At 40.2% G+C, this 13698-nt stretch overlaps 1 protein-coding gene across 2 annotated transcripts in view; it reads right to left on the bottom strand.

Moving 5' to 3' along the window:
* Nucleotides 1–94: 94 nt before the first annotated feature.
* col4a2 (collagen, type IV, alpha 2) overlaps nucleotides 95–13698 on the bottom strand; it is a 67668-nt gene continuing 54064 nt past the window's right edge. The window contains exons 24-48 of one of the 2 annotated variants that reach the window (XM_042001577.1): nucleotides 13437–13543; nucleotides 12927–13110; nucleotides 12510–12554; nucleotides 12167–12241; nucleotides 11962–12060; nucleotides 10041–10262; nucleotides 9795–9956; nucleotides 9537–9707; nucleotides 9268–9411; nucleotides 9054–9179; nucleotides 8791–8972; nucleotides 8009–8072; nucleotides 7835–7909; nucleotides 7623–7730; nucleotides 7436–7543; nucleotides 7267–7338; nucleotides 6735–6860; nucleotides 6480–6596; nucleotides 6059–6220; nucleotides 5415–5513; nucleotides 5166–5312; nucleotides 4921–5037; nucleotides 4381–4572; nucleotides 3046–3332; nucleotides 95–1190 (exon numbers count right to left, since the gene is read on the bottom strand). In XM_042001577.1, the coding sequence (XP_041857511.1) occupies nucleotides 936–1190; nucleotides 3046–3332; nucleotides 4381–4572; nucleotides 4921–5037; nucleotides 5166–5312; nucleotides 5415–5513; nucleotides 6059–6220; nucleotides 6480–6596; nucleotides 6735–6860; nucleotides 7267–7338; nucleotides 7436–7543; nucleotides 7623–7730; nucleotides 7835–7909; nucleotides 8009–8072; nucleotides 8791–8972; nucleotides 9054–9179; nucleotides 9268–9411; nucleotides 9537–9707; nucleotides 9795–9956; nucleotides 10041–10262; nucleotides 11962–12060; nucleotides 12167–12241; nucleotides 12510–12554; nucleotides 12927–13110; nucleotides 13437–13543 (3446 nt within the window). In that variant the 3' untranslated portion in view covers nucleotides 95–935. The remainder of the gene's footprint in view (nucleotides 1191–3045; nucleotides 3333–4380; nucleotides 4573–4920; nucleotides 5038–5165; nucleotides 5313–5414; nucleotides 5514–6058; nucleotides 6221–6479; nucleotides 6597–6734; nucleotides 6861–7266; nucleotides 7339–7435; nucleotides 7544–7622; nucleotides 7731–7834; nucleotides 7910–8008; nucleotides 8073–8790; nucleotides 8973–9053; nucleotides 9180–9267; nucleotides 9412–9536; nucleotides 9708–9794; nucleotides 9957–10040; nucleotides 10263–11961; nucleotides 12061–12166; nucleotides 12242–12509; nucleotides 12555–12926; nucleotides 13111–13436; nucleotides 13544–13698) is intronic. The other variant, XM_042001578.1, reaches the window with a different exon arrangement.

Here is a 13698-nt window from a genome sequence, read left to right on the forward strand (position 1 = left end):
TGACCTTTTAAATATGCTGTCATAATAAAGATTTTTATTTTGCACATGGAGTTCACCTTCACGTTCTGAAATTCAGAGTAAAATGACACAAAAGTATAACAAACCATGTTTAATCTTTTCACTTCAATAAATCGTAGAAAAGTTTTAATTATATTACAGTTGAAGCAGATCTGTTGCACCTAGGTGAGGCCGAACATTTGACCTACTTTCTCAGCTGTGTAAAATGCTGTAATCTGATCCAGGATCAGAGAACCGAGCAAGAACAGGCTGCAGTCAGACCTCTAATCCTGATTGTTTACATTCTGTCCTGTTGGCGGCTTGGGACAGCTCAATAATAAAGGTTGTAGATGAAAATGAGCATGACGTGGCTAATGTAAGATAAGATTTACATTTAAAACTCATAGTGGGTCAAGTTCAGTCAGATAAAAACAGAATCAGTGCATCGTGTGAACAAATAGAAACTAAAGATGTTTAGCAGTAGTTGATAAATGCGTAAGAAGACTTTACTGTAAGTTGATATAAATAGGCTTTGTAAAAGTGTCAGAAACAAAGGATAACAATATACCTCTAATGTAATCTTTAGCTGGCTGAGAGGCATGTTAGTGACTTCATGTTGGGTTGTATACCCATAACCATGACAACGTGGTTCTAATAAAGCAGTGCATACATGAAAATGTGCATCTTTGGTTCAGCTGTAGTTTAGAGTCTCTGATGGTTAACGTTAGAATAATAGCTGAGGTAATAAGTTAAAAAGGAAGCACCAAATTTAACACAAAAATAACTGTTTTCATTAGAAGGTTCCTCCTGTTTATTTACAACGTGAAGCTCAAGGCGTTGCAGTCACTGCATATCCGAGCACTGTGGCTCAAGAAGAAAAACTCCTATTCGTGTTGACCTAAGTGAGAATTTTGATGGAACTGCTTCTCTCTGGTTGCTCATAAGTTCTTCATGCAGACCTGGCAACGGCTGATGCGAGACAGGAGCTGGCCTTCTTTGAGCGTCTCTGCTGCCGGCTGGGTGTGGAACGACTGATCCACAGAAGTTAGCCAGAAGCTTTGTTTGTTAGCAAAGTAGTGGCATGTGCCTTTGGCCCCATTACATTCGACGAATGGTGCTGTGCGGAAGTCCTCCAAGCAAGAGCCAGGCGATGACAATGACTGACCTCCACCTTCGTTCCCCGATGCTGTGTGCTGCAGGGACAAAGGTGAGAGATAAAGAGAGAAGTTCAGGTCAAATTTATATAGGTGTTATTTGTGACATTTTCTGGAAAAATAAATACTTTGAAGAAGGGAATTAAACCAACAGTTAACTGATCGTACCAAAAACAGGTTTGCCAATTTGAAGAGGTGAGGCAACAGACATCCTTCTCTCTGAAGCATAATTTTAAACTGACCGATACAACGAATCAAAAAACTATTTTCTGTATCCGACCCTTTGCTGCAGCATAACTCGTGTCCTACAGGGTTTTGGTTCTGTTCAGGTTAGTTTTTGTTAGATTTCTATGTCAAGTATTCTTTGGTTTCCAGTCTAGGCCATCTTTGAGCTCAGCCTAAGTCCTCTAAGTTACCTTGTTTTATTTAGCAAAGTCTATCTCCTGGTGTATTCTGTTCTATTTATTTCTAAATAGATTTACAACGTGGGGTCAATGTGCTACACCACCTTTAGACATAAAAAAGTCTTTAGTCGAGGATACACTGGCGTATCTTTGTTCCTCCTTCCATTAGGTGCTTTTTAGGAACTGAGCCATTCTTTTAAATATTTTGAGACTGATTTCCAGTTTGCAGGTAGGAGGATGGAGGAGAGGTGGGATGAGGAAGCGGGATATACAAATGAGCTGAGCCTTCTGCTGCCTTCATGGGGCTCATCTAAGGTGTATGAACATGTCCTAAAGTCTCCATCCATCCATCCATCCATCCATCCATGGGAAACACTATCTCCAAAGCAACTAACTGGAAACATCTTTTATCACTCTGAGCTGAACAGCTGTGTTGTTGGGGCTGTTTCCAGCTTGTTAAACTCTATAAACACTCTCTTTAATTACAGACTTATTTACATATTAAAGCTTGGGACAAATATTTGTTTTAGAAATGCAAAATACACAATGATCACATTTTATTTTTTACAAATGACTAATTTTATCATTTCTTTCTGTATTTGATCTGAAAAAAAGTAAACATCTTTTTGTTGAAGGATTTGCGAACCCATAATGCTCAGGTATTAAATAAAGTGGTCTGTACAATAACTCTGTCTTGTTTTGTATTTAATTTAAAAACAAAGACCAAATGAACATCCTTCACGTGTGTTGATTTCATGTTTTTTTGTTGCCAGGGGTCAAGCTCATTTCTAAGTTACACGTAGAATACAAGTTGTTCAGCAGGTGATCATTTATAACAAGCAGAGATTATTTTTCAATTAGAAAAACATCAGCTGAACTTCTGTGCACATTTTAAAGTATCCACATAACCAATTTGTGTCATCCCATCCCATTTTATACCATCCCATCCCATCCCATCCCATCCCATTTTATACCATCCCATCCCATCCCATCCCATCCCATCCCATTTTATACCATCCCATTCCATACCATCCCATCCCATACCATCCCATACCATCCCATTTTATACCATACCATTCCATACCATCCCATCCCATACCATCCCATACCATACCATTCCATACCATCCCATTCTATACCATACCATACCATACCATACCATACCATACCATACCATACCATTCCATACCATCCCATTCTATACCATACCATACCATACCATACCATACCATACCATACCATCCCATACCATCCCATTTTATACCATCCCATTCCATACCATCCCATCCCATACCATCCCATTTTATACCATACCATTCCATACCATACCATACCAGTTTATTTGTAAATCACTTTCAAAACAAAAACAATGCTAACCAAAGTGCTGCACAGTAAAAAATAAATTTATCACAACTGACAGCAACAATTTTTCAAATAATGAACTTCTGGCTTTTGAACCTCTGAAATTTCCATCTGAAGCTGGAGCTCACCATGAGGAAGGAATATCCGATCCACAGGCTGCGCCAGCCTGCAGGACACTGTGGGATGGTGATATCCTGACTGTGGACTGCGATGGCAACTGACGGGGCTTCACACACTGAGCAGCGACTTATGTACGGTTTGATCTCTTCTTCTTCTACAGGCATCATTGGAAGAGGGGCAGTTGTTGCCAGCCAGTAGGACTTGTCATTTCTGCTGGCATAGTAACAAATATCCCCAGGGTTACAGTACAGGAAGGGCATGGTGTTGAACCTCGGGAGGCAGGAGCCAGCCAAACCTGGGAGGAAGAAACGTTTGTAGTAAATAAATGATACCAAGCAGTGATTAAATCAGTGAAGCAAAACTAACAGTTATGGGATTAGTTTGAGGTCATATCAAACCATGCAAGGCATGTCATTAAAACTGATGTATAGAGTTGAGAAAAAGAGCATTTTAGAGTTTGATATGCATTGAGCTTTAAATCTATAATAGGAAGAATGCGCTACTTCTTTCACAAGGTCTTGCTTTACAGTTGCTCCAAATTAAATCCAGCACTTTGTCTTATATGAATTTAATCTAGCCATGCTTGGTAAGATGTTTCTGTTTTGGAGTTTTTACTGCAAAATCCACCTTTTTCAGTTTGTATAGCTTTCTACGAAAGTGTCACTCATATCTAGGGATGACAGTTTTAGAAATTCTCATAATCACTGAGGTTTGTATCTTATTTAGCAAAGTATATATATAGTATATAGTAGAGAATAGTATACTAAAGCACGGTAGACACTCTTTATGCTCCTGAGAGAGCTCTGATCAGTCAGGATGTGAACAAAGGACATCTGAGGCTGGTCTGGTAAGATCCTTAAGCAGTAGATCCTTTGGGTCCTAGGGGTTGCAGGGTGACATCTTTGGTAGATCAGATCCGATCAGATGGGTATCTGACTGAACACCTCAGACTCTGTGGAGCTGAGGAAAAGCTGCTGCTGAAGGGAATTGCAGTTGCTATGACTGCTCTGAAAGTGTTTAGGCAGAGTGGCAAGTGTCAAAGCAACTTTTCAAGAAGAACCTTGCATTGTCACAAGTATTGTTTTTATTTTTGTCGGTGGATTTAATGTTGTAGTTGATCTGTGTATATAGTCACAATATCAATGCTGACAGAGCTGAGTGGCAAACTCACGATGACACTGTTCTACTTTTCAGCAAAAACAAGTACAAGAAGGAGAAGTAAAAAACCGGGAAGTATCTCAAATATGCTGTCCTATTTATATTTTAACAGGATGAGTTTAGAAATGGAACTTAACGAACACGTTAACACACTGTAGAGCAGGTGTAAGTTTGCACTGACTTACCGAGGTCCTGGTTGTGGGCCTTTTCCTGGCCTTCGAAGTACAGCAGGCTGTAGCCATCCCACAGTTTAGACATTCCCACGGGGCACATGGGTGTGTGATCTGACTGGCTGTGTTTCACCAGCAAGTAGCCCACGCTGACGCTGCGGCCAGCCATACCAGGTAACCCAGGGATACCAGGATTGCCACGATGGCCTATTGAGGAATGAGAGGTTAATTCAACTCTCTGCTGAGCTAATTACCTTGATGTGATACATCAGTTTACAGCACTGTACACTGTGATACAGAGACTTTCACAAACATGCAGCCTAATAGTGTATGTTCGTAAACTTTAGTTGTTGCCACCTTTGTGAAGATAATTACATAATGCAAACAGACCTTTGTAGTCCATCTCTTAGTGGTACAGTTACTAAATCAACTTTCACCAAAAATAACAATCAAAACCTTTGTAAGTGGTTCCTTGGTTAAACAGCCACTTAATCTTAATCTTTTAATCCAGGCTTCTTAACCTAATCCCAAACTGTCTCCGTGTGTCAGACGCACCTTCCATGCCTTGCAGACCAGTGTGGCCCATTTGTCCCTGCTCTCCACGGAATCCAGGCGTTCCTGGGGTACCGCTTATCCCAGGCATGCCCTTCTGTCCAGCAGGTCCCATAAAGCCTGGACAGTAACAGAACACATGTATTACTGAGCTGTAAATTCTAAGGTCTAAAGTTTAGATATGTTTAGAAAATGTATTTCCATACCCCTGACTCACACTGTAATAATAAGTAATAAGAATAAGTAACCTGCATCTCCAGGTGGGCCTTGAGGTCCTGCTTCTCCTCTGACCCCCTTTGGTCCGTGGATACCGTGTGGTCCTGGAGGACCTCTCTCTCCTGGAACTTTAATAGGGATTGGAAGAGGACCAGGGTTGCCCCGAAGCCCATGAGAACCTGCAGGATGGATGGATCATTTCACAACTGGGACAAAAAAACATAGACAGGACAGCTATGGTAACTAGTGGGCAAGCAAATGATTATGAGCCCATAACTGACCTGGGTGTCCAGTGATTCCTTTTGGACCCTTTGGTCCTCTTTCTCCCTTTGAACCAAGCAGGCCTGGAACTCCCATTAGTCCTTGCTCCCCTTTCCCTCCTGTGAAATAAGTGGGAATAACAGCAGATGATCATATGTTGAGCTGTATGGGCCTGCAGCCGAAACAAGATTTTGCAGGTCTAGAAATAGCTATTACAAGCCAGTTTCCAAAAACAAATAAATGTACAAAATGGAAAACAGAAACATAATGCAGCAATTTCTTAGCCAGGGCAAATTTCTATTTGACACCAGTACAACCTAAGAGACTTTAATCATTGTTTGAAAAACAGCCATTTTATAGCAGCCTTGTTAAAAAACAAACACTAAAAAGAAAAGTTAGAAAGGTTGTGTAAGGCAAAGACATAAACAATACACCTGGTGAATCATCTTGCAAAACCTGGATGGCAACAGGTCAGCAGCTAAACTGTTTAAAAAAAAAGATTGAGCTTTTCGATGGGTACACAGGAATATTGTTCACTAGATATTTATTGTATCTTTAAACCTTTATTTTTTAAAATGACAGCTCAGATTGCAGATCCTTGCAAGATCCTTCATCTAAAACAACAGTAGCCGTTCAACTCACTCATTCACTCTTTAGTCTGTACCTTTCTTCCCAAAGATGCCATTAGGCCCCCTGTGTCCAGTTGGACCTGGATCACCTCTAAATCCTTTAGTACCAGGGAACCCAGGAAATCCCCTTATTCCTTCTACACCCTTTTCTCCTGGAGGAGCATGCAAACCAGGAAATCCTCTGTCTCCAGGAAAGCCTACGACAGAAATGAATGATGATAAATTAAAACATTTGATGCATTTAAAATGGAGTAAATTGAATTCCATTTTAGTCAACATTCTTGAATAAATTTATATAGCATAATGGACAACACTATATACCATACACATACCAAATGTAGAAAATCCTCTACAAACTGTACAACTCCTCCATATATCCTTAAAAATATATTTTTAAAATATTTATTTAGTTCCTAATATAATTCTGTGCTTTCTATATCAGTGGTTTCTTCTCACCTTGGTGACCTGTAGGTCCTGAAAAGCCGGGATCCCCAGTGGGTCCGGGAGTGTCTGGAGTCCCATCAACTCCAACAAGTCCACGTAATCCAGGCAGTCCAGGATGGCCAAAGTCACCTGATCAACAGAAAAATGGGATTTTGTCAACCTTTAAGAAACTTAATCATATTACAACATACAATATGTTTGGCTGTGCAGGATTTGTTCTGAATGATTTGTCTAATTGAGGCCTATAATGGGAAGAAAGTAGCTCACCAAGAGGCCCCTGGAAGCCTTTCAAACCCGCTGTGCCTGGAAAACCTGGTTGGTTGTTGGGGTTGCCAATCTCTCCTCTTTGTCCTTTAATACCCGGCTCTCCAGCTGGTCCAACAATGTCCAGACCTGATGAAAACATTATCAGGAAATAGATTTTTTTTTTTTACTAAGGTCTTTATTAAAAGCCAAACAATGTTTTCTGTACAGTTTTATCACAGTAAAATTGTTGCTGTAATATAATCTAATCTCGGAACACATGGCTGAAGTTAAATCCAAAATTATTCTCTCTAAGATTAAAAAGTGTTAATCAAAATATTGATTCATGTTAAACAGTGATGAAAATAAACACGTTTACATCTAATGTCTTTACAGTTTTACAATCAAAAAGTCATTTAAAACTTCTATGAGGAAAATACAGAAAAACATCTGGACTTTTTTTCTAGAATCTAAAATATTAATGAAATATTCCTTCAGGTTTAAAACTAGCAGTGCACAGAGAGCTCATTTCTTTGTAAGTATTGAGATCTCATACCTGGTGTTCCTTGGATACCCTTTTGTCCCTTCAGTCCATTTAATCCATAGAGACCCTTCAGGCCAGAATAACCTAAGCACATAAATTACTCAGATGGAGGAATATGGTAGAAAACAAGTTTGTATGTTAAAGAGAAATTAATGAGTAGGCACTGGTCTGATCTTGTTACCTTTAGTTCCTGGGAAGCCAGGAAAGCCTGGTTGTCCATCTTTTCCAGGAGGCCCTGGAAAGCCCTTTTGACCCTGGTTACCAGGAGCTCCTGTCTGCCCATCATAGCCTACAAAATAAACAAGTTCATGCAAGTAGAAAAAAATCTGCTACAACTTGTATTTAGGATGTGAAAGCTAGTCTTTTACCTGGAACTCCTTGTATTCCTGAGTCACCGGGCACTCCTTTTTTCCCCTGAATACCATCAAAACCAGGAACACCTCTGTCTCCAAAAGTTCCATTTAATCCTTTCTGACCTGCAAGATGGACGTCAAACCTTTCATATCAGCCCAAACATTTAGCTGGCGTTGATAAATTCCCAAGGAGTAGAAGCAGTATTTGAAAGTGACCCAAACTGTACCTGATTCTCCTGGTAATCCAACCTCTCCTCTTAATCCAGGAGGTCCTGGAAGGTCGACGCGATCACCAGTCTCACCTGAAATATTTTGCTGAGCTCACTAACATGTACGAATATTTTCCTTATATTTACTTTATGCATGCCAGGTCTGTCTGAGGTTTAAACTCATGACTGTACCTTTAGTTCCCCTCCTTCCTCCATCACCAGTTGCACCATAAGCACCAGGGCTTCCTTTGATTCCCTTTAAAAGAAAGACAGTTAAAAGCACACTTCAGAATTTACTGCACAAGGTTGTACAAAAACTTATTTTAAATAAATTGTTGTGTAACATAATAAATAAGAGAATTGATGCATAACACATGGAATAATTGAATAAGACTAATCCACAAGAAGAAGAGCTTTTAAATTAGTATTTAAAGGGCAAATTATAAGTTTAGAGGAACATCTTTGCAATCAGCAAATTAAATGGGGCTTCTGCATCTATGACTTACAGAAAGTGTATAGTTATATCTGTCTAAATGTCAACGCTGAAAGTCTCTGAGAATGTTCCCTTGGGCTTTGGCTTCCAAAAAAAAAGAAATAAGAAGATTTTGAGGGCTTAGGAAGGAAGACAGTGGAAGACAGCTGGAAATTCAACACAGACTCAATAAATAACTTTAAATATATGGTAAACATTCTATCTTAGCTGACTTTGTAAGACAGAACTTGGTAACTTGAATAAAAAAATATTTGCTGACACCTTCCCTACAGTTTGAGAGTACTACATGAGACAAATTGTGAAAAGAAGCAGAGCTGAAGCCCAGCAGAGGGACAGGAAGCAACCAGCAAACCTGTTCAGTACTTGTTTTCATTCTCCAGCCATGTTCATGTTCTTTTCAAGTTTATCAAGTTCTTCTCTGAGATCTACTAATTAGGAGTCAATGGAATCACGTAATATTTTCTAGTGTGGCTCTGCTCACCCTGTTGCCAGTCATTCCATCGAAGCCCAAGATGCCTCGATTTCCTGTTGGTCCTGGCATTCCTTTGAATCCTGGCAACCCCTGTGCACCCGAATCTCCGTATTTACCTTTCTCATTGCTTGGATCTCCAGGAAGACCATGAGACCCCTCGAAACCTGGCACACCAGGGAAACCTTTGGGGCCTGTAGAAAAACAATAAGATTTCACATAGTGAAGGGACATAGAGGGAAAGATAGGTTAATTTTTAGACTGAAGATGCACACCTCTTGGCCCAGTGAAACCGGGATTTCCTTGATGCCCAGTGTCTCCCTTGAGTCCCTTCATGTCAACAACTATACTAGCAGGGATCTTGGGCTTCTCCCCAGGTGGCCCTACCAGACCACGATCACCTGATAACAAGGGGGAATATGTTACAAGGTTTATGCGCCAGGCTTTACAGAAAATCACAAATAGATGCCTGATGACTGGGAATCTCACCTTTCACTCCACTTTGTCCAGTTACTCCTTTTAGGCCAACTTGTCCAGGGATTCCAGGTTGTCCTTTCAGCCCTCCATCACCCCTAAACCCGAAATCACCCCTGATCCCTTCAAAACCTGACATGCCAGGAGACCCTTTGTATCCTGAAAGTCCCATAAACAAACATTTTAAATTTAACCATGAATTATTAATTTTTCAATAAATTATTTAATACTGACTGTTTTTTCCAAGAAACATTTTTTAATAGAATGCGATCTAAGGAACTAACCCTTCATTCCTGAGAGTCCTGGGCGTCCACCTGCACCTGGCTGTCCTGGGTTACCTGGTGTGCCATACTCTCCGAAGGTGCCATCATTTCCATATTCACCTGGTAACCCTTTCAGCCCAATTGGACCTGGAGGACCTGGGTCTCCTTCAGCTCCCCTGTTACCTGTGATTCCTGATAAACCAAATGGCAGTTTACCAGTGAGAAAATCGATGATCAACATTTTTAATTAGAGCACCTATGCACGTATTTTTCTCTAACCTGGCTCTCCAGTTGCACCACGTGGTCCAGGTGAGCCTGTTCTACCAGGATTACCAGGAAAGCCAGACTTCCCTGCTGGCCCAGGTCTTCCCTCCTCGCCTGACAAGCCTGAAGGTCCTTTTTCACCCTTAAAACCAATCATACCGGGCATGCCCACCATTCCTGGAATAAGCAGTTAAATACACATAATGGATTAATTTTCCTACTTTCTGCATTCAGTTAAGTGACAATGTGAAAACAGTTTACCCGCATAGCCTGGCACCCCTTGGTCTCCTGGCAGGCCTTTCTCTCCTAGAAGTCCTGGTTGACCTGGGACACCTGATGGTCCAGGCGAAGCTCCCATTATTTGACCATGAGAACCCTTTTCACCCTTTAGACCGTATCGACCAGGCATACCAGCAAAACCAGGGTTCCCGACTAAACCTTTCTGGCCAGAAACCCCAAAATCTCCACGGGGACCAGGAAAACCTGAATTGGAAAATAATTATAAAATATAATCTGCACTGAAAAACATATTCAAGCCGGACATCTGATGAGATCAACAAGATAGAGTGGAGGTTTGATTAAGTATCAAAATAAACGACTGACTCACAACTGAGTTTAAATAACTTTTTATACTGTACCTGTTGACACAAAGTACTTCCTGTTCTCTAAATAAGATTTAAACAAGTGTAGTGCAGTGCCAGAGAGGCCCACCCAGTTCTCCAGTTGTTTAAGTAATATATTGTGGTCAGTTGTATGAAATTTCAGCACTTAGTTCCAGTAAAACTAAGACTGACATTTTTCCATTGTCTGTATTTAAATATATGTCATTAATGACTTTGGTCAGAGCAGTCTCAGTGCTGTGGTGCTGTCTAAAACCTGACTGGAAGACATCATAACAGTTGTTCTGTGTTAAAAAGTAATTTAGCTGATGAAAATTTGCTATCTCGATGATAAATGGAAGATTTGAGATTGGCCTGTATTTGTTCATTTGTGTCTTGTCCAGATTGTCTAGTTTCTCTTTGTACATGTCATAATGAACCTGTATTGTTTTTTTCCATCTGAGCTCGGCTTTCTGACACTCTCTCTTTTAATTTTTCACCAAATGAAAATGTGTACAACAGTTCTTTTAAAATGGAGTCTATGTAGTACTTTTTATCTCAAAAAGTGCATGTCTTACATTTGGCAATGTTTTTTCATTGCAACAACATTGGTGTGTCCACATTCATCCTAACTTTTGTAACATTAAAAATCATACAGCAACTCTCAAAGAAAAAATTCCTTGCATCTAGGTAGAATATATGGAATAAATCCATACACTTCACATCCAGATAAAAGTTGCATACTAATATTTTGTTTTACCACCTTTAGCTTTTGATTACAACATGCACTCCCTGTGGCATTGTTTAGATTTTTGTCCAGAGTTGCATTCATTTCTTGCCCAGATCTTGTATTGATGTTGGGAGAGTTGGACCTTTGGACAAAATCTTCTCCTGCACATTTCAAAGATTCTCAATAGGGTTAAGGTCTGGATTCTGTGGTGGCCAGTCCATGTGTAAAAATGATGTCTCACTCTTTCACAATATGAGCCCGATTAATTCTGGTATTATCATCTTGGAATATGGCCATGCCATCAGGAATGAAAACAATCTACTGAGGGAATAACCTGGACATCCAGTAGATTCTTTGAGAACTTAAAGATAAAATGTGCTATACAAATAAACTAGATTCAAGCTGTCAGCTGACCTCATTCTTTGGAGACATAACATTGCTGAACCTGACCAAGTGCAGCAGCCCCAGAACAAAACTCTACCTCCAAGGGCTTGTACAGTAAGCAAAAGACATGATGGGTGCATCACTTCATCCGACTTATTCTTAACATGATAAGCTCCACTCTAGAACTGGGAAAATCTGTAGTAGTCAATAAACTAACTAAAATTAGAGCCCAGGTTGAAGACCACTCATATTTTCCTTTTTATATCAGTATGACTACTTTGGACATCTAGGTTGCTCTCTTGCATGAATACACTTAAGTGATTATTTAATAGTCCTTAAAATATATCAACTTGAAACAGATTACACAAACTTTCTATGTGTTTACTTGCATTAAATAAGGGGTATTGATACAGTGGTTCTCAAGGGCATCTGATGACTACATAGTCATTGTTTTCTTGTCACTCCTCACCTGGTGGTCCAGGTCTGCCACCTGTGCCTCGCTCGCCTTGTTCTCCTTTCTCTCCAATGACTCCAAGAAAACCCTGTTGTCCTTTAATACCAAGGGGTCCTGTTGAATCACAAATATAATGGAGCATTATACAGCATTATACATTATTCTCCCAACAGCTACTGTGATGGCAGGATTTAGTTGAAGTCTCTCCCTGGTGTGTTACCTGGTAAACCTGGAAATCCTATAGCTCCTGGAACTCCAGGCAAACCAGGAGGTCCTGGAACAGGTTCACATGGGCCTAAGAAGACACCCCAAACACAGTATTTAAGGCAAGATCAAGATGTTTAGGAATAACTATTTTTGCTTGAGTGATTTTTGACAGCTGCCCAGCGTGAAAAGTTTTCAGAGTCAGGCATTATCTTTACATTAGCTAGTATCTCAATACGCTTCATCTTAAACTATAAACACTTAAAATCATCATGCAAACCATTCAAATAATCCTAAGGCAAAGCACAAAAGAGTTATGGAGAGAAGCAATAAAATGAAAACATTATTATACCAGCTACCTGTTACATCCACCTGTCCTCCATATCCTGTCGGACTACAGCCGCCTTTCAGTTGCAAATGAGGGAGAATGAAAGAGAAAGGCATTCGGAACAAGAGTTATTCAAAAGCACAAGCATTATCTCAAACAAGCTCAGCTGCAGTTGGTTTGAGGGATGCAGCTCCTGCATTAAGGTGACAGCAGGAGGAAGAAAAGAAAACAAACTGTTAAAAAATCTACTCATCATGCATCCTTCTTCTACGATCACAAGCTATTAATTTTTATTCCAAATATACCGGTTTGCACTGAATTACAAGAGGGATTTTTGAGAGTGGCAAGGTAAAAACACATAGAGCAAAAATCCCTGTAAAGAGGAGAAATACAGTATGCAACACAAAAGTCCACCCAAGTGGGTAAGGGGCAGTCAGCTGCCTCTCACCTGGACTTCCAGGTGTTCCTTGAACTCCGGTATAGCCAGTGAGGCCGTCGTCTCCAGGTAAACCCGGCTGTCCTTTGATGCCTGGGAATCCTTGACCTGGTAATCCGCTCAGTCCAGCTGGACCAGGTCCACCAGGTGGTCCTGAAAAACCTTTGTCTCCGCGTTCTCCCCAGGGTCCTTCACCCTGTTCATTTCAACAAACCCATTTATTATACACCATACTAGCAAATTACACAAGCTATAGAATCACGGAGTGTGCTTGGTTTTCCACACAATGGTTCTTCTTTTTTGGTCTAATTTTTCTTCACATCAGAGGTTATATTTACCTGATTTTAAAAATCTGTCATAAACCAGATTCTCCTTATTATTATTATTATTTTATTTTTTAATTATGTCCTAAAACAGTCAAAGCCTTAGAATTTAAAGACAGTAAACTTTTTCATGGCTATAGGTGAAGTAGGTGTAGAGTAAGTATGTTAACTATGAAACGTATGTAACTGATCTACTCACTGAAGGTCCGTGACTGCCAGGAAGTCCAGGAAGACCATTTGGGCCTGGACCACCTGATCGTCCTGTCTCACCATCTCTTCCTGGATCACCTGGAACACCAGGGTATCCTGTTGCAATCAAAAACAAAAACAAACAAAAATAAAACATACATATTCAGACAAAATAATCTTCCCTCAGGCACAATAAAGTCTAAAGTTTAAGTGCACAGTAAGCCCACTCAAGACAAGAGCTTATTGGCCCACTTTATACTCCTAATGCTGAT

The sequence above is a fragment of the Melanotaenia boesemani genome, chromosome 12, assembly GCF_017639745.1.
Source record: "Melanotaenia boesemani isolate fMelBoe1 chromosome 12, fMelBoe1.pri, whole genome shotgun sequence".
NCBI classification, from domain to species: Eukaryota; Metazoa; Chordata; class Actinopteri; order Atheriniformes; family Melanotaeniidae; genus Melanotaenia; species Melanotaenia boesemani.